Below are 18,116 nucleotides of genomic sequence, written 5' to 3' on the forward strand. Positions count from 1 at the left end.
ACGGATTCTACTTATATGGGCATGAGGCGGAGCCATGGGCGGAGCGGGGAGGTTGCTATGGTTGCAAGGGCTGGATCTCAAGGACATTGGTCAATCAACCTGTCAATCAGGACGTAGCCACGCCCTAATGCATACCCTGCTTTATCGTCACATATAAAATCAGGGAGGCCAAAATGTCCCAAATGAACATCATACTGCATTGAAGAAGGCTTTAAACTAGCGATTGAGACCATAAACACATTTTGAAAACGTTTACTGAGGTTAGAAATCAAGTGAGAAGTTGGTGAATTCTCCATTGACTTGTATAGAGACGGTCGCCCCCTGGTGGCCTTTTGATAGAATGCAGCTCTAAGTTACTTCCTGGTTGGCTTCATTTCAGAGGACCGGAGCTCCACGCCTGCTTTAAACACAGTAATACAGTTTGTTCTCTATATTTTGAATTCCTTCACTGACCAAGATCCCTCTCTCCTCTCTCTCTCTCTCTCTCTCTCTCTCTCTCTCTCTCTCTCTCTCTCTCTCTCTCTCTCTCTCTCTCTCTCTCTCTCTCTCTCTCTCTGTTCCTCGACCAGATGAGCGTGAAGCGGTGCAGAAGAAAACTTTCACCAAATGGGTCAACTCCCACCTGTCCAGAGTTTCCTGTCGGATCACGGACCTCTACATGGACCTGAGGGACGGACGCATGCTCATCAAGCTGCTGGAGGTCCTGTCAGGAGAGAGACTGGTGAGGTTTACATTGCTGCTTGTGTGAATGTATAATAAGAGCAGGATGATGGCGCCCCTGGTGGTCAGTCACGGTATTGCAGCTATATAAAAAAAATCCCCCTGCAGCCCAAAAAGCCCACCATTGTGAAAGCAACGTCTATACAACTGTTAACAGGAAGCCTCAAACTGCAGACAAGTTCAATTATGACTCTTTATGTGATGAAGTTTTGATCCATGGAGGTTTTATGTTTGTAAAACTTTTCTCAAGCCGAGTAAAGAGGTTTAAAAATCAGTGACGTCATAAAGCTGCTCAATTAACCCTCCTGTTGTCCTCGAGTCAAGGAAGGAAGGAAGGAAGAAGGGAGGAAGGAAGTAAAGGAAGGAAGGAAGGGAGGGAGAGAGAAAGTAGGAAAGGAGGGAGGGAGGGAGGTAGAAGGAAAGGAGGGAGGGAGGGAGGTAGAAGGAAGGAAGGAAAGGAGGGAAGGAAGAAAGGAAAGGAGGGAGGAAAGGAGGAAGGTAGAAGGAAGGAAGGAAAGGAGGAAGTAAGGAAGGAATTAAGGAGAACATTGTTTTCTGATTCATATTAACAGCAAACTAACAGGCTTTTATTCTGAAATCCTTTTTTTAAGTATAACTGCCAAATATTATCTGGTTGTAGCTTCTCCAGTGGTCAAACCACTGGAGAAGCTTTGATGCTTTTCTGTGTGATTTATAAACTGAATTTTGAACAATCGGACATTTGAAAGCGTTGCCACGAACTCCACAAAATTATAATCAACTTGAATGAATGAAAAGAATCATTAGCTGCAGCTCAACCAGGTGAGAAGATGGTTTTAGTTTCAGTTTACTAGTTTTTGAGTGATTTAGAACACACCTTTATAACGTCTCCAGTATCAGGCCGTTAAATCAGGGAGTGACCAAACGAGCCGTAACACCAGCAGACTTCTTCTCAAACCTGTGGGAATAAAACAGCTTTTCAATGTTTGACTGCTCGTTCCCTCCCAGGTGTTAGATATCACCTCTCCGTCTCCGTCTCACTCCTCCTTATCTGTTTGTTCAGTATCTGTAGATCAAACACGTCGGCCTTTATGACTCCATCAATCATTAACCCTTAAACAGACAACGTGCACCAGGAGATACACACTCTTTAACCTTCTTGTTGTCCTCCCGGGTCCTTCCTTTGTCCTTCCTTCCTTCCTTCCTTCCTTCCTTCATCTGTCCTTCCTTCCTTCCTCAGATCTAAGTTCAGCTGTTAGGGTAAATGTTCCCTCCTTCTGTCCTTTCTTCCTTCCTTCATCTGTCCTTCCTTTCTTCCTTCCTTTCTTTCTTCCTCCCTCCCTCTCTCCCTCCCTCCATTCCTTCCTTCCTCCCTCCTTTCCTTCCTTCTTCCTCCCTCCTTCCTTTCCTTCCTACTTCCTCCCTCCCTTCCCTTCCTCCCTCCTTTCCTTCCTTCTCCCCTCTTTTCCTTCCTACCTTCCTTGCTTCCTCCCTCCTTCCTTTCCTTCCTTCTTCCTCCCTTGCTTCCCTTCCTTCCTCCTTTCCTTCCTTCTTCCCTCCTTTCCTCCCTTCCTTCCTTCCTTCTTTCCTTCCTTTCCTTCCTTCTTCCTCCCTTGCTTCCCTTCCTTCCTCCTTTCCTTCCTTCCTTCCTTCTTTCCTTCCTTCCTTCCTTACTTGAGGTGCAAATGACATAACTAGTAAGGCCTGTTTAAGGGTTAACCACACACACACTCACACACACTCTCGTTCTCTTTGAGTCCAACAGAAAGTTAACTGGAGGGCAAGAATATAAAAACTAAACATAAAACCAGAAACTATGTTATTTAAATCATGTTTTACTAAATAAATGTGAAATAAAAACACAGATTTCAGGGTCCAGGTGATGAAGATGAAGATGATGATGATGGTGATGATGATGGTGGACAGGTTCTCTTTAACTTTATTTAACTTTATTTAAATCAGGAGGAGATCAGAGAATGAAGTGAAATAATGTTTATTATACAGATGATTGGGGATTGTCAGCCTTCCTTCCTTCCTCTTTTCCTTTCTCTCGCCCTCCCTCCTTTTCTTTCCTTCCTCCCTCCCTCCTTCCTTTTTTCCTTTCCTTTCCTTTCCTTCCTTTCTCCCTCCTTTCCTTCCTTTTTTCATTTCCTCCCTCCTTTCTTCCCTTCTCCCTCCCTTCCCTCCTTTCCATCCTTCTTCCTTCCTTCCTTCCTTCCCTTCCTTCTTCCTCCTTTCCTGTCCTTCATTCTTCCTCCTTTCCTTCCTTCCTTCCTCCTTTCCTTCCTTCCTTCCTCCTTCTTTTCCTTCCTTCTTCCTCCCTTCCTTCATTTCCTTCTTCCTCCCTTCTTTCCATCCTTCCTTTCCTTCCCTCTTCCTCCATTCCTTCTTTTCCTTCCTTCTCTTCCACCCTCCTTTCCTTCTTTCTTCCTCCCTTCATTCCTTGACTCGAGGACAACAGGAGGGTTAAATCATAACAATTGTTAATGAGCTGATATTTCAAGACAGATATGAGAAATATGGAGTTAGGAGGATATTTGACGGGTGTATTTACATCGTACGTTTTATTCTAACTAAAGAAGAATAATCTAGAAGCTAAAATATATTACGTTGTTAACCAAAACTAACGGAGCTAGTTGGTTGGCTTGTCGTTAGCAGACAAGCTGTATATCCTCCGTTGCTACAAGCTAACGTAACTAACGGAGGTAGTTGTTTTTGTTAGCAGACTAGCTGTATAGCCTCCGTTGCTACAAGCTAACGTAACTAACAAAGCTAGTTGTTTCGTTAGCCTCCGTTGCTACAAGTTAACGTAACTAACGGAGCTAGTTGGTTTCATTAGCCTCCGTTGCTACAAGCTAACGTAACTAATGGAGCTAGTTGGTTGTGTTAGCCTCCGTTGCTACAAGTTAACGTAACTAATGGAGCTAGTTGGTTTCGTTAGCAAATAAGCTGTATAGCCTCCGTTGCTATAAGATAACGTAACTAACGGAGCTAGTTGGTTACGTTAGCCTCTGTTGCTACAAGCTAACGTAACTAACGGAGCTTGTTGGTTTCATTAGCCTCCGTTGCTACAAGCTAACGTAACTAATGGACCTAGTTGGTTGTGTTAGCCTCCGTTGCTACAAGCTAACATAACTAATGGAGCTAGTTGGTTTCGTTAGCAAATAAGCTGTATAGCTTCTGTTGCTACAAGATAACGTAACTAACGGAGCTAGTTGGTTGTGTTAGCCTCCGTTGCTACAAGCTAACGTATTTTACTTTTCTTCACTGAAGCAGTTTGTCTGAATATAAGTCCAGAGTCTCATCTTGTTATTTATTTTTGAGGACAGTTAAACTCATGAAGGAGGATCTGATAATGATCTGCATGTCAGGAACTGCTGCTTTATTTATATTTATTTAAACACGTTGATTTAATTATAAGCAGATTGTCGTCACATGATCTACAACAGGAGCAAGATGTCAGCAGTTAATTTAATTTGACTTGTCTGGATCTCATCTGTTCAGTGTGTTTATAGATTAAAAATATATTTAACGGATCAACTGAAGCTGCTGCAGTCGATCTTTGATTTAATATGTATTGGTTTTTACAGCAGTTAAGATGCAGCAGTGTATATAAGTCTCAGGCTATTTCAGGAGGTGTGATGCAGAGAAACACCAGCAGCTATTCATTTATAAACACATATTTCAATTTACTTTGATTTAAAACACAATTAAAACTCATATTACAGCTGAAACAGTGAGTCGGGTTAATTAATGGTCGGATAATTAACTGAACTGGATATATATAACTTGATATATTAATACTTATAACAGTTCAGGTTAGGCTGAGATTCAATTAAACCTTTTAAAAGAACACAGTAACTTTATATATTAATAAAGTGTGTAGCTGTGTGCTTGAATCTGTTGTTTAAAAGACGTTATAGTTCATAAAAGCATTATCTTTATATAGTTATAGTTCTTTTTACAAACCTATAATTATATCCAGATCCAACCTCTCTCTGTATTTTACTTCTTTATAGGACACAATGGTTTATAAGACACATTATCAATATTATTATAACGCATTATTTTTAACCCTGCACCAAATTTGACCCGTTTTATGAATGTTTATTTCATCTAATTACCTGAAAGATCACATGGCTGTTTCCATATTACATTCTTCGCAGGTATAATCATCAATGCTTTTATTGAATTTGATTGATAATTCATACTTTATACTTTATAATAAACAGTCAGACCAGACAGTGGGTCAGCAGGTGTGATTAAGTGATGCCATTTAAATATTTAAAGTGGTTTCTAAACTGTCTCCTGATTAAACTGTAACATATTTCCCTCTGATCTTAAATTTACTTCACATAATTCATAATTTCTGTTTATTTTAACATTAAAAACTCAGCTATAATTTCCTAAAATGAGTGTACCGTTATTATACACATGGGGGTCAAACATGAGGCTCGTGGGCCAGAACCGGTCCAGCGAGGGGTTCAATCCGGCCCGCTCTCCTTCCTGTCTTCTTTTCCTTCTTCCCTTCCTTCCTTCTGTCCTACCTTCCTTTCTTCCTTCTGTCCTTCCTTCCTTCCTTCCTTCCTTCTGTACTTCCATCTGTCCTTCCTTGATTTCTTCCTTCTGTCCATCTTTCCTTCCTTCCTTTCTTCCATTGGTCCTTCCTTCCTTCTGTCCTTCCATCTTTCCTTCTGTCTTTCCATCTTTCCTTCCTTCCTTCTGTCCTTCCTCCCTTTCTTCCATCTTTTCTTCCTTCTGTCCTTTCTTCCTTCTCTCCTTCATTCCTTTCTTCTGTCCTTCCTTCCTTCCTTTCTTCCTTCTGTCCTTCCTTCTATACCTTCATTCCTTTCTTCCTTCTGTCCTTCCATCGGTTCTTCCATCTGTCCTTCCTCCCTTCCTTTCTACCTTCCTTCCTTTCTTCCTTATGTCCTTCCTTTCTTCCTTGTTTCCTTCCTTCCTTCCTTTCTTAATTCATAATTTCTGCTATATTTTAATTAAAAACTGAGCAATAATTTACTAAAATGAGTGTAAAGTTGGTCTGAAACTCACAGAATTGGGTGATTATTTATAATTTATACTTTATTAATAGTCAAAATTGATCCAGGAGGACAAACAACAGGAAGATTAAATGAAATGTCAATGGTTGCCTCGTTCATTAACCAGTTTTTACGGCAATAAATTGAAATAATTAAGACTCTTATCTTGTAAAGGACATATTTATGATCTCAGGAAGGAAAAATAATAATAATGCTTCAACTCATTAAAACCCCATAAAACCTCACTGTGAGTGTATGAAAGCAGAAGGAAGGAGTGATTGACAGGCATCCGCTGGAGGGATGTACAGTAGTTACTGACAGCCTGCCGTCGCCACGGCAACGGGAACACATAACCATTGGGCTGTGGGCTCGCTTGCTTTTTCCGTTTCCGACTGTATCCTCCACATTTACCGCTCGCTGTTTTATACTGAAAAGCATTTTTTAAGTCCCAGTTTGACCCCCCCCCCCCCCCCCCCCCCCGCCTGGTGACTTCCAGTGGTACGAGCCAAATACCCCTCTTCTTCTTCTTCTTCTTCTTCTTCTTCTTCTTCTTCTTCTACTCTTTTTTTTCCCCCTCCTGGCTGAACTCTCTCTCCCTCCACTAAGTTGTCATCCGGCCTTTTCACAAGCTGTCAAACACACACAGAGAGAAAACACAGCAGCTCCTCTGTCACACAGGAATTCATTCATTAATATTCAGATGGGTTTTTTTTCTTTTTATTTAATTTATTATAGTTTTTATTGTTTTGGTGCCAGTCACAGAGGGGAATGTGAGGCATTTTGGATGTTGACGGAGGAGGAAGTGAACAGAGAGGGAAAGGAAGAGTGGGTGGAGATGAGAAAAAAGGGAAAAAAAATGGAGACAAAATGGAGAAAGAGAGAGAGAAAGAGAGAAAGAAGAAGGGCTTGAAATAAAATGTAGAAGTGAGCGGTGAGCAGAATGGCTGCAGGGACTTGCAGTGGGAGACAGTGTGGGGGTGTTAAGAGTTGTGAAAGGAGTCATTGAGTAACTTTCGGGGGTTTAAATGGAGCCAAAAAAACGCCTCCAGACCTCAGCCGAAGAATCTGAGAGAGAGAGAGAGAGAGAGGGGGGGGAGGGAGGGAGGGAGGGGGAGAGAGAGAGAGAGAGAGGGAGAGAGAGAGAGAGAGAGAGATTTAACATTTAAAGAACTTTTAACCCTTCTGTTGTCCTCGAGTCAAGGAAGGGAGGGAGGGAGGAAGAAGGGAGGAAAGGGGGAAGTGAGGAAAGGAAAGAAGGTAGGAGGGAGGGAAAAAGATGGAAGGGAGGAAGGACAGACGAGAGAGAGAGAGAGATTTAACATTTAAAGAACTCTTTTAGCCCTTCTGTTGTCCTCGAGTCAAGGAAGGACAGGAGGGAGGAAGAAGGAAGGAAAGGAAGGGAGGAAAGGGGGGAGGGAGGAAAGGAAAGAAAGAAGGAAGATAGGAGGGAGGGAAAAAGAAAGAAGGAAGGAAGGAAAGGAGGGAGGGAGGAAGGGAGAAATGCAGGAAGAAGGAAGGAAAGGAGAGCGGGAGAAAGAAGGAAGGAAGGTAAGGAATGGAGGGAGGAAAAGAGGAAGGGAGGAAGGACAGACGAGAGAGAGAGAGAGAGAGAGAGAGAGAGATTTAACATTTAAAGAACTTTTAATCCTTCTGTTGTCCTCAAGTCAAAGAGGGAGGGAGGAAAGGAGAGAGGAAGGGAGGCATGCAGGAAGAGAGGAAGAAGGAAGGGAGGAAAAGGACAGACGAGAGAGAGAGAGAGAGAATATTTAAAGAACTGGGAGGGAGGAAAGGAAAAGAAGGAAGGAAGATAGGAGGAAGGGAGGGAGGGAAAAATAAAGAAGGAAGGAAGGAAAGGAGGGAGGGAGGAAGGGAGAAATGCAGGAAGAAGGAAGGAAAGGAGAGCGGGAGAAAGAAGGAAGGAAGGTAAGGAATGAAGGGAGGAAAAGAGGAAGGGAGGAAGGACAGATGAGAGAGAGAGAGACAGAGAGAGAGAGAGAGAGGGAGGGAGGAAAGGAAGGAAGGAATGGAGGGAGGGAGGGAGGGAGGGAGGGAGGGAGGAAGGACAGACGAGAGAGAGAGACAGACAGAAAGAGAGAGAGAGACAGACAGAAAGAGAGAGAGAGAGAGAGAGAGAGAGAGAGAGAGAGAGAGAGAGAGAGACAGACCGCGAGAGACAGAGGCAGAGAGACAGAGAGAGAAACAGAGAGAGAGAGAGAGAGAAAGAGAGAGAGAGAGAGAGAGAGAAAGAGAGAGAGAGAGAGAGAGAGAGAGAGAAAGAGACAGAGAGAGAGAGAGACAGAGAGAGAGAGAGAGAGAGAGAGACAAAGAGAGAGAGAGGAGAGAGGAGAGAGAGAGAGAAAGAGAGAGAGAGAGAGATTCTACTCTGCTATTTATTAAACTCTTACGTCTCTGAGTAAAAATGAAAACACATTTCTATGATGACAGCTGACTCTGACTCTGACTCTGACCCGAGGCTTCAATCTGGACTCACTTTACATTTCTCTTTTTGTCATTTCTTCTTCTTTTTCTTTTTTTCTTCGTATTGACAGAAAACCAACGAGCTGTCAACCCTAACCCAGTTATACTCTCCTCCTCTTTTATTAGTTTATTTATTATACACATGGGGGTCTAACATGAGGCTCGTGGGCCAGAACTGGTCCGCTGAGGGGTCCAATCTGGCCCACTCTCCTTCTTGTCTTCTTTTCCTTCCTTCCCTCCTTACCTCTTTTCTTCCTTCCGCCCTTCAGTCCATCTTTTCTTCCTTCCTTCCGTCCTTTCTTCCCGCTGTCCATCCTTCCATCTTTCCTTCTGTCCTTCCATCTTTCCTTCTGTCCTTCTTTCCCTTCTTCCTTCTGTCCTTCCATCTGTCCTTCCTCCCTTTCTTCCTTCCTTATGCCCTTCCTTTCTTCCTTATGTCCTTCCTTACTTTCTTCCCTCTGTCCTTCCTTCCTTCTGTCCTTCCTTCCTTTCTTCTTTCTGTCCTTCCTTCCTTCCTTCTATACCTTCATTCCTTTATTCCTTCTGTCCTCCCTTCCTTCTGTCCTTCCCTCCTTTCTTCCTTCTGTCCTTCCTTCCTTCCTTCCTTCCTTTCTTCCTTGTGTCCTTCCTTCCTTTCTGCCTTCTGTCATTTCGTCCTTCTGTCCTTCCTTTCTTCCTTGTGTCCTTCCTCTCTTCCTTGTGTCCTTCCTCCCTTTCTTCCTTGTGTCCTTCCTTCCTTTCTTCCTTCTGTCCTCCACCTCTGTAGTTTCTCCTACATGCTCGGACCGTGAGGCCTCTGTCGGGTTGGAAACCTTGTAATAGTCATATTGTGTTCTGGATGTAGTAGATTTCCGACGGTGACCAGAACTATCAACATGAACAGGACGGGTTGAGTCTTGTGTTTATTTCTGTGGAGCCCAAAAAAAAACCAACCAACCAACTAACTAACAATAAAACCATAATATAAATATCTAACTGTGTTTCCCTCCCTCCCATCAGTGAGGGCCTCCTACTGATCGTCCATATGGTAGATTCTCACCATGTGCTTGGAAAGAGGGAGAGAGAGGAGGAGGAGGGGAAGGGGGGGGGGGGGGGGGGTAGGGGAGGTGTATTCAGTTGGTTTCAATCTGCAGCCTCACTACCAGATGCTACTATAAACCTACACACTCTTCCTTTAACCCTTAAACAGGCAGGAGTACTAGTGATGTCATCTTCTCCTAAAGTAAAATATTTCCACTCATGTTTTTAATATGGATGAGTTGCTCTTATTAACCCTCCTGTTGTCCTCAGGTCAAGGAAGGGAGGAAGGGAGGAAGGAAAGGAATAAGGAGGGAGGGAGAGAGGAGGAAGGGAAGGAAAGGACGAAGGAAGGACGAAAAGAGGAAGGAATTAAGGAAGGAATAAAAGGAGTAAGGAGGGAGTGAGGAAGGAAAGGAGGAAGGAAGGAAAGGACGAAGGAAGGACGAAAAGAGGAAGGAATTAAGGAGAGAACGAAGGGAGGGAGGAAGTAAATGAGGAAGGAAGGAAGGAAGGATGAAAAGGAGTAAGGATGAAAAGGAGGGAGGAATTAAGAGAAGGAAAGGAGGATGGATTGAAGGAAGGAAGGAATGGAGTAAGGAGGGAGTGATGAAGGAAATGAGTAAGGAGGGAGGGAAGGAAGGAAGGAAAGGAGTAAGGAGGGAGTGATGAAGGAAAGGAGTAAGGAGGGAGTGATGAAGGAAAGGAGTAAGGAGGGAGTGATGAAGGAAATGAGTAAGGAGGGAGGGAGGAATGAAGCAAGGAAGGATGGAAGTATCTCCTGGTAGCCTCACTAACAGATGCTGCTATAAACCTACACACTCTTCCTTTAACCCTTAAACAGGCAGGAGTACTAGTGATGTCATCTTCTCCTAAAGTAAAATATTTCATCTCATGTTTTTAATATATTTTAGATTTTATGAGTTGTATCTCCACCAGGATGAGTTGCCCTTATTAACCCTCCTGTTGTGAAGGAAGGAAGGAAGGAAGGAAGGAAGGAAGGAAGGAAGGAAAGGAAGGAAGGAAGGAAGGAAGGAAGGAAGGAAGGAAGGAAGGGAAGGAAGGGAGGACAGAAGGAAGAAAGGAAGGAAGAACCGATGGAGAAAGGAAGGAAGGACAGAAGAAGGAAGGGAAGGAAGGAAGGAAGGAAGGGAGGAAGGAAAGGAATAAGGAGGGATGAATAAAGGATGGAAGACAGGGATGGAGGGAAGCAGGAAGGGAGTGAGGAAGAAGGAAGGAAGGAATGGAGGGAGGAAGGAAAGGAGAGAGGAAGGAAAGGGGTAAGGAGGGAGGGAGGAAGGAAGGATGGAAAGGACGAAGGAAGGAAGAAAGGAAGGATGGAAAGAAGTGAGGAAAGAAGTATGGAAGGAGGAGGGAGCAAAGAAAGAGGGGAGGAGGGGAAGAACTCAGTTCCTTCCTTCCTCCCTCCTTTCCTTCCTTCGTCCTCCCTTCCTTTCTCCCTCCCCCCTTCCTTCCTTCCTTCCTTCCTTCCCTCCTCCCTTCCTCCTTTCCTCCCTTCCTTCCCTGATTCGAGAGCTAACTTAAATTCTACCAATTAAAGGCACATTTCCAACTAAACAACCACCTTAACCAATCATGCTCCTTTTAAAGAGTTAAAGGGTTAAAAACAATAAAACAGGAACCCCCCCCCCCCTTGCCCCCCCCCCCCTCTCCCCTCCCCCCTTCCTCCCCTCCTAACTCCATGACAAAGCAGCAGAGTTGAGGTTCAAACCAGAGAAACCGTCCCGATGTTGGAAAGTCCCTCCATCCTGATGAGCAGCTAACTGCAGCTGCTGCTCACATCATCTCTGTTTACCCTTTTTCTTTTTTTTTCTTCTTCTTCTTCTTCTCTTTTTTTATATATATACTGAATCTCTCTGTGTGGTTTATTGGATCTCAGCCAGCAGAAGAAGACAACAGGCAAAAAAAAAGAAAAATCTATCTGTGGATCAAATGCAGATCCTGACTCTCTGGTTGTTTATGTGTGTGTGTGAGAAAAAGCAAAGAGGGGAGTGTTGCTGTTGGACGGACGCCTGGTTGTTGTTGTGTGTGTGTGTGTGTGTGTGTGTGTGTGTGTGTGGTTGGACAGTAACATCACTACTCTGACAGCTCACACATTTATTTTACTACAGTTGTTTATTTTTGCTTCATTTCATCATTTTTAGATTTTAAAGGATTCTTCCGTAATTTTTCAGATCCTCTCATCAGGAATTCATGAAGAACATATAATAACAGATAAAACATGTTGAAATTATAATTAAACTTATAATAATAGGATTCATTTTTGCTTTCTGCAGCTGGCCTTGTTTTAATTTTTTAACTTCTTTGTTTTACTTTTATTTATTCCTCATTTTATTTTATTATATTTACCTATTTAATATTGTTAGCATTGTTGTTGTCCTTCCTTCGCTTCTTTCTTCCTCCCTTCCTTCCTTCCTTCTTCCTCCCTCCTTTCCTTCCTCCCTTCCTTCTGTCCTTCCCTCCTTCCCTCCTTTCCTTCTTTCTTCCTTCCTCTGTCCTTTTGTTACTTCTTCCTCCTTTTTGAAGCTTGTTTCTTTGTCAAAATGCTGCAGCTGACCTCAGAAGTTGAAACATTTTGTGATTTTAACGGTTAATCAAAAATTATTACGTTAGCATACAAAGAAAACTACAGCTTCCGTTAAAATGTCTGGGTTTGGCAGAGTGGGTGTTTGAGTCATCGTAAATTTTCGTTTCGTCCAGATTTCGTCCGTAAAACTCTCCGACACTTAGTCCGAAAGATAATATTAATATGTTTTAGCTGTAATTCAGAAAAAAGTCTATTAACAGGCCGTTTGTAGCTCCTGTCTCTTTAAGGATAATATGACTCGTTTAATCTCAGATGCTAACGAATCTCTGATCAAACCTTTTTATCTCTTCTCACTTCTTTTTCTGTGATTAATTATTTTTTTAATCACTTTATCCCCAGTTCTCCCAGTTTAGATAAAGAAGGAAGGAAGGAAGGAGGGAGGGAGGAAAGGGAGGAAAGAAAGAAATAATGAAGGAAAGGAAAGGAGGAAGGAAAGGAGTAATGATGAAAAGAGGAAGGAATTAAGGAGAGAAGGAAGGAAGGAAGGAGGGGGAAGGAAGGAAGGAAGGAAGGAAAGGAGTAAGTAGGAAGGGAGGAAAGGAGTAAGTAGGGAGGGAGGAAAGGAAGAAGGAAGGAAAAGAGGAAGGAATGATTTGTGATTAATCATTTTGTATTAATCTCTGATCACTTTACCTCCAGTTCAACTTTCATTTGATGAACTGTTGCAGCTCTAGATTGATTTCTGCCTTTTTTGTTCTTGTAAATGTCAAAAGTATAAATCTAATAACATCCAATAAGAGACGATAATGGATTCAGATTTGATTAGTGGATTCAATAAAAAGCTCAATCAGTCTTTTAATTTCTGCATTTCCAGCAAACTGAAACCTTTCCCTTCGTATTTAACCGTCTCTTTCAGCTCTCTCTCTCTCTCTCTCTCTCTCTCTCTCTCTCTCTCTCTCTCTCTCTCTCTGTGTGTCGGTCCTGTTTCTGTTTCTGTTGCTTCGGTTTTTATTGTGTAACTGTTAAAGCTGTTAAACATCTGTCTGATTTAAAAGCAGTAAAAGTAGATTATCACCATGACGACCCCTCCATCATGAAGTCAGTCTGCTAGCAACACTTCCTGTCTGTCAGCAACACTTCTCTTTCTCTATCTGTTTGTTTAGACACATTTTTAAAAAGCTTTGTTCATTTTTAATATGTAATAAAAAACAAATAGAGCAGAAAAAAAGGATGGAAGGAAAGATGGAAGGAAGGGAGTAAGGAGGGAGGGAGGAAAGGAAGAAGGAAGGAAGGAAGGAAGGAAGGGAGAGATGAAGGAAAGGAGTAATGATGAAAAGGGGAAGGAATTAAGGAGAGAAGGAAGGAAGGAAAGGAGTAAGTAGGGAGGGAGGAAAGGAAGAAGGAAGGAAGGAAGGAAGGAAGGAAGGAAGGAAAGGAGTAATGATGAAAAGAGGAAGAATTAAGGAGAAAAGGAAGGAAGGAGGGGGAGGACAGGAAGAAGGAAGGACGGAAGGAAAGGAGTAAGTAGGGAGGGAGGGAAAGGAAGGAAGGAAGGAAGGAAGTGTGGAAGGAGGAGGGAGCAAAGAAAGAGGGAAGGAGGGGAAGAACGAAGGAAAAATTAAGGAAAGAGGAGGAAAGAAGGAAGGAAGGAAGGAAGGAAGGAAGGGAGGAAGGAAAGGAGTAATGATTAAAAGAGAAGGAAGGAAGTAAGGAAGGGGAGGAAAGGAAGAAGGAAGAAACGAATGAAAGTAGTAAGTAGGGAGGGAGGAAAGGAAGAAGAAAGGAAGGAAGGAAGGAAAGGAATAATGATGAAAAGAAGAAGGAATTAAGGAGAGAAGGAAGGAAGGAAGGAGAGGAGTAAGGAGGGAGGGAGGGGAAAGAAGGAAGGAAGGAAGGATTTGAAGGAAAGGAGTAAGTAGGGAGGGAGGAAAGGAGGAAGGAAGGGAGGAAGGAAAGGAGTAATGATGAAAAGGGGAAGGAATTAAGGAGAGAGAGGAGGAAGGAAGGAAGGAAGGAAAGGAGTCAGTAGGGAGGGAGGGGAAATAAGGAAGGAAGGAAGGACGGAAGGAAAAAGAGTAAGGAGGGAGGGGAAGGAAGAAAGGAAGGAAGGAAGTGAGGAAAGAAGTATGGAAGGAGGAGGGAGCAAAGAAAGAGGGAAGGACAGGAGGAAGAACCAAGGAAAATTTAAGGAACGAGGAAGCAAGGAGAGGAGGAAGGAAGGAAAGAAGGAAGGAAGGAAAGAAGGAACCCGGGAGGACGGCAGGAATCAACATTATTTGACACTTATCTTTTTCTTTTTTCTTTTCTTTTCTTTTTTCTTTTTCTTCTTAAAGCCGAAACCCACGAAGGGTCGGATGCGTATCCACTGTCTGGAGAACGTGGACAAGGCTCTGCAGTTCCTGAAGGAGCAGAGGGTTCACCTGGAGAACATGGGCTCCCACGACATCGTAGACGGGAACCACCGCCTCACGCTCGGACTCATCTGGACCATCATCCTCCGCTTCCAGGTACGTGTCGCCTGCGCCATTTTGCATCCCCAAAAAAAATAAATAAATGAAGTTGCTAACATCAGCTGCAATCAGAAGGTCTATACTTGTCATGTGGAGCTTTTGAGACTTCATCTTTTGTATTCAAGTGACATAAATATAAGTGTTGCGCAATTTTGAATCCCATGAAGTAAAAAAAATGCTGTTTATAAATATAATTCATGTTGTACAGGGAATAAAACCCACTGCAGTATTTTGCATCCTTAAATTAAAGCATATATTAGGATTAGTGTAATTAAATGCTAAAGAGTTAAAGTGCTATTTTGCATCCCTTCTTAAAGACCGTGTAAAGTGAATTCAGACATTTTCTTCTAAACACATTAAATAGGTCATAAATGTATTTCTAAAAAAGGTGTAAAAAGCATTTCAACCATTTAGATTTGAATTGTGGAGCTAGGATTAGCATAAACCCGCCCCTGCTGCTGTAGAGGTAGAAATACATTCAGCACACACTACTACTACAGTCTACAGTTAGCCAGTTAGCTGAGTTAGCACTACTACTACTACAGTCTACAGTTAGCCAGTTAGCTGAGTTAGCACTACTACTACTACAGTCTACAGTTAGCCAGTTAGCTGAGTTAGCACTACTACTACTACAGTCTACAGTTAGCCAGTTAGCTGAGTTAGCACTACTATTACTACAGTCTACAGTTAGCCAGTTAGCTGAGTTAGCCACCGAGCTAGCAGCCGAGACTAAATGACTATAAATCAGTCGCTGTGTATGTCGACCGGCTCGGTGATGATGTCATCGTTAATGACAAGCGAACAGTTGTGGAAATAGGTGAAAAAGGATTTATGGATTATAAACCACGAGGATTAAAACGTCTTTTTTAGTCGTATTAAATCCTGCCGGAGGAATAATGACGAGCAGCTGAGTGTTTGATGATGTTTAGTTGTTTCTGTTTCTGATGAACGTCGGTCGATGAAGGTAAAACGCTTCTGATGTTTCTGTTTGAGGATTTATTATAATTTTAAGTTATTTATGGAAAATTAATTTTACTAAAATTATGGACATTTTTTTATAAATTTCAGCTCTTTTAGGAAGACAGGAAGTGACGACATTTTTTGCTAAGTAAGAATGATTTTTGGAGAAATTACATTTTTTAAAAGAAAGCACATTTTTAACATATGACTCATTTTATTAAAGGATAATATAAATATATGACAAGGTTAAAAAAATGGAGGAAGGATATTTTTGTAAATTAACCCTCCTGTTGTCCTCGAGTCAAGGAAGGAAGGGAGGAAGAAGAAAGGAAAGGAGAAAGAAGGAAGGAAGGGGGGAGGAAGGAAGGAAGGGAGGGAGGGAGGAAGGAAGGGAGGAAGGAAGGAAAGGAGGGAGGAAGAAGGAAGGAAGGGAGGGAGGAAGGAAAGAAGGAAGGGATGAGAGAAGGAGGGAGGGAGGAAGAACAGATGTAAGGAAGGAAAGGAAGGAAGGAAGGACGGAGGAAGGAAAGAAAGAAGGGAGGAGAGAAGGTGGGAGGGAGGAAGGACAGATGCAAGGAAGGAAGGACAGAGGAAATAAGGAAGGAAGGTAGAAGGGAGGAAGGGAGAAAAGAAGGAAGGAGGGAAGGAGAAAGGAAAGGAGGGAGGAAGGAAGGGAGGAAAGGAGGAGGAAATAAGGAAGGAAGGAAGGTAGGAGGGAGAAAGGAAAAGAGGAAGGGAGGAAAGAAGGAAGGAAGGAAGGAAAGAAGGAACAGTCAAAACAGAAGGGGTCAATTTGACCCGGGAGGATGACACTGGATGGATTACACATGTGTATATATATGTGTGTGTGTGTGTGTGTGTGTGTGTGTGTGTGTATTTATATATGTATGCATGCATATGTATGTTTCTGTATGCACGAGTCTGAACACATGAACAGGCGTGTGTTTGATCATATTTCGTGTCTCATTATGGATTAAAATGTTCATGTTCACTTTGATCTGCATTAAAGAGCCTCATGCTGCGTTTAAGGCCTGTGGGAAAAACGACAACTGGGGAAATTTTACTGAATTTAACATTTTCTTTTCACCTATTTTTATTTCTGTTTTATAAAATTATGTTAAGGACAAATCATATTTATCATTTATCATGTTTTGCCATAAAAAAGGCCCATATGTAGAGCTGCAATGTGTCTTGATTTCCTTTCTTCTTCTTGTCAAATAAATATATTAAGTGTTTTATTCTTTACTTCTTTCTTAGTTTTCACATCAAACTCAATACATTTTTACATCAGAGAATAATTCAGTTCAATAATTTAGATAATGAATGATCATTTCAACAGGAAGCAGCAGCTGCAGTTATGATTTCTCTGTTAATGTTTAATAAATCTGAAGTTCATGTTGAGTTCAAGTGATTAAATAGTTTCTATAACTTCATGATGTCAGTAGAAAAACTTCAAAGTGCAGCGTGAATGAGTTTTAAAAGAAGATATGAAGGAGTTCAGATGAAAAACCTTGATGCTCTAGTGCAGTATTACTGTGTCTAATGTGTGTGTGTGTGTGTGTGTGTGTGTGTGTGTGTGTGTGTGTGTGTGTGTGTGTGTGTGTGTGTGTGTCTCAGATCCAGGACATCAGCGTGGAGACGGAGGACAACAAGGAGAAGAAGTCGGCTAAAGATGCTCTGCTGCTGTGGTGTCAGATGAAGACTGCAGGGTGAGAGTCATTTTCAGACTACATTTCCCATCAGCCCCGTCACCTCCTGCTCCACTAAGAGCATGAAGAGCAACATCTGCTACAGCTGACCCAGTTAGAAGCTCACTGATGGTCCCGTTAGTTTCATGACACTGACATCAGTAACCCTCCTGTCCTTGAGTCAAGGAAGGAAGGGAGGAAGGAAGGGAGGAAGGAAGGAAGGGAAGGAAGGATAGTAGGGAGGAAGGAAGAGTGGAAGGAGTGAAGGAAGGAAGGTAGGAAGGAAGAAGGAAGAGTGGAAAGGAAGGAAGGACGGAGGAAGGAAGGAAGGAAGGTAGGTGGGAGGGAGGAAGGAAGGAAGGAAAGAATGACAGAAGAAAGAGGGAAGGGGGAAGGAAAGAAGGAGGGAGGGAGAAAGGAAAAGAGGAAGGAAGGAAAGAGAGAACGAAGGAAAGAAGGACAGAAGAAAGAGGGAAGGGAGGGAGGAAGGGTGGACAGAAGGAAGGAAGGAAGGAATGAAGGAAGGGGGATGGAGGGAGGGAAGAAGGATGGATAGAAGGAACAGTCAAAACAGATGGGGTCAATTTGACCCGGGAGGACGACAGGAAGGTTAAATGAACTTTTAAATGTTCTTTTTTTGGTGTTTTGAATTTAAAGCATGTTTCTTTTTCTTTTCTTTTCTTTTTCTTTTCTTTTTCTTTTCTTTTCTTCAGATATCCAAACGTGAACATCCACAACTTCACCACCAGCTGGAGAGACGGGATGGCTTTCAACGCTCTCATCCACAAACACAGGTAGGAACTCCAACTGTACGTCAGCACACAGCTCCTTAATCACAGGTATGAGGTCATCACACTGGTATGACCTCATCACACTGGTATGAGGTCATCACACAGGTATGAGGTCATCACACAGGTATGAGGTCATCACACTGGTATGAATCCAGCTAGGCATGGGCCGGTATGAGATTCTGACAGTATGATAACTTTAGGTAAAACTATCACGGTTTCACGGTTTCACGGTATTATGATTACGGATATAAAATGTGATATTTTGAAATGTCTGCATTTAAAAAAAAACAAAAAAAAACCTTTCCATTAAACAGTCTTTTTTTTAAATAAATAATAATAAAAAATAACTGAATTCTTTCTAAAAATAATAATAATAATAATAATAA

At 42.3% G+C, this 18,116-nt stretch overlaps 1 protein-coding gene across 1 annotated transcript in view; it reads left to right on the plus strand.

The window, feature by feature from the left end:
• Nucleotides 1-18,116, plus strand: part of LOC128373255 (spectrin beta chain, non-erythrocytic 1-like) — a 94,449-nt gene that overhangs the window by 34,673 nt on the left and 41,660 nt on the right. The window contains 4 exon segments of the mRNA XM_053333545.1: nucleotides 570-721; nucleotides 14,115-14,288; nucleotides 16,869-16,960; nucleotides 17,653-17,733. Coding sequence (XP_053189520.1) covers nucleotides 659-721; nucleotides 14,115-14,288; nucleotides 16,869-16,960; nucleotides 17,653-17,733 — 410 coding nt within the window. The 5' untranslated portion in view covers nucleotides 570-658.

The sequence above is a fragment of the Scomber japonicus genome, chromosome 14 (assembly GCF_027409825.1).
Source record: "Scomber japonicus isolate fScoJap1 chromosome 14, fScoJap1.pri, whole genome shotgun sequence".
Classification (NCBI taxonomy): domain Eukaryota; kingdom Metazoa; phylum Chordata; class Actinopteri; order Scombriformes; family Scombridae; genus Scomber; species Scomber japonicus.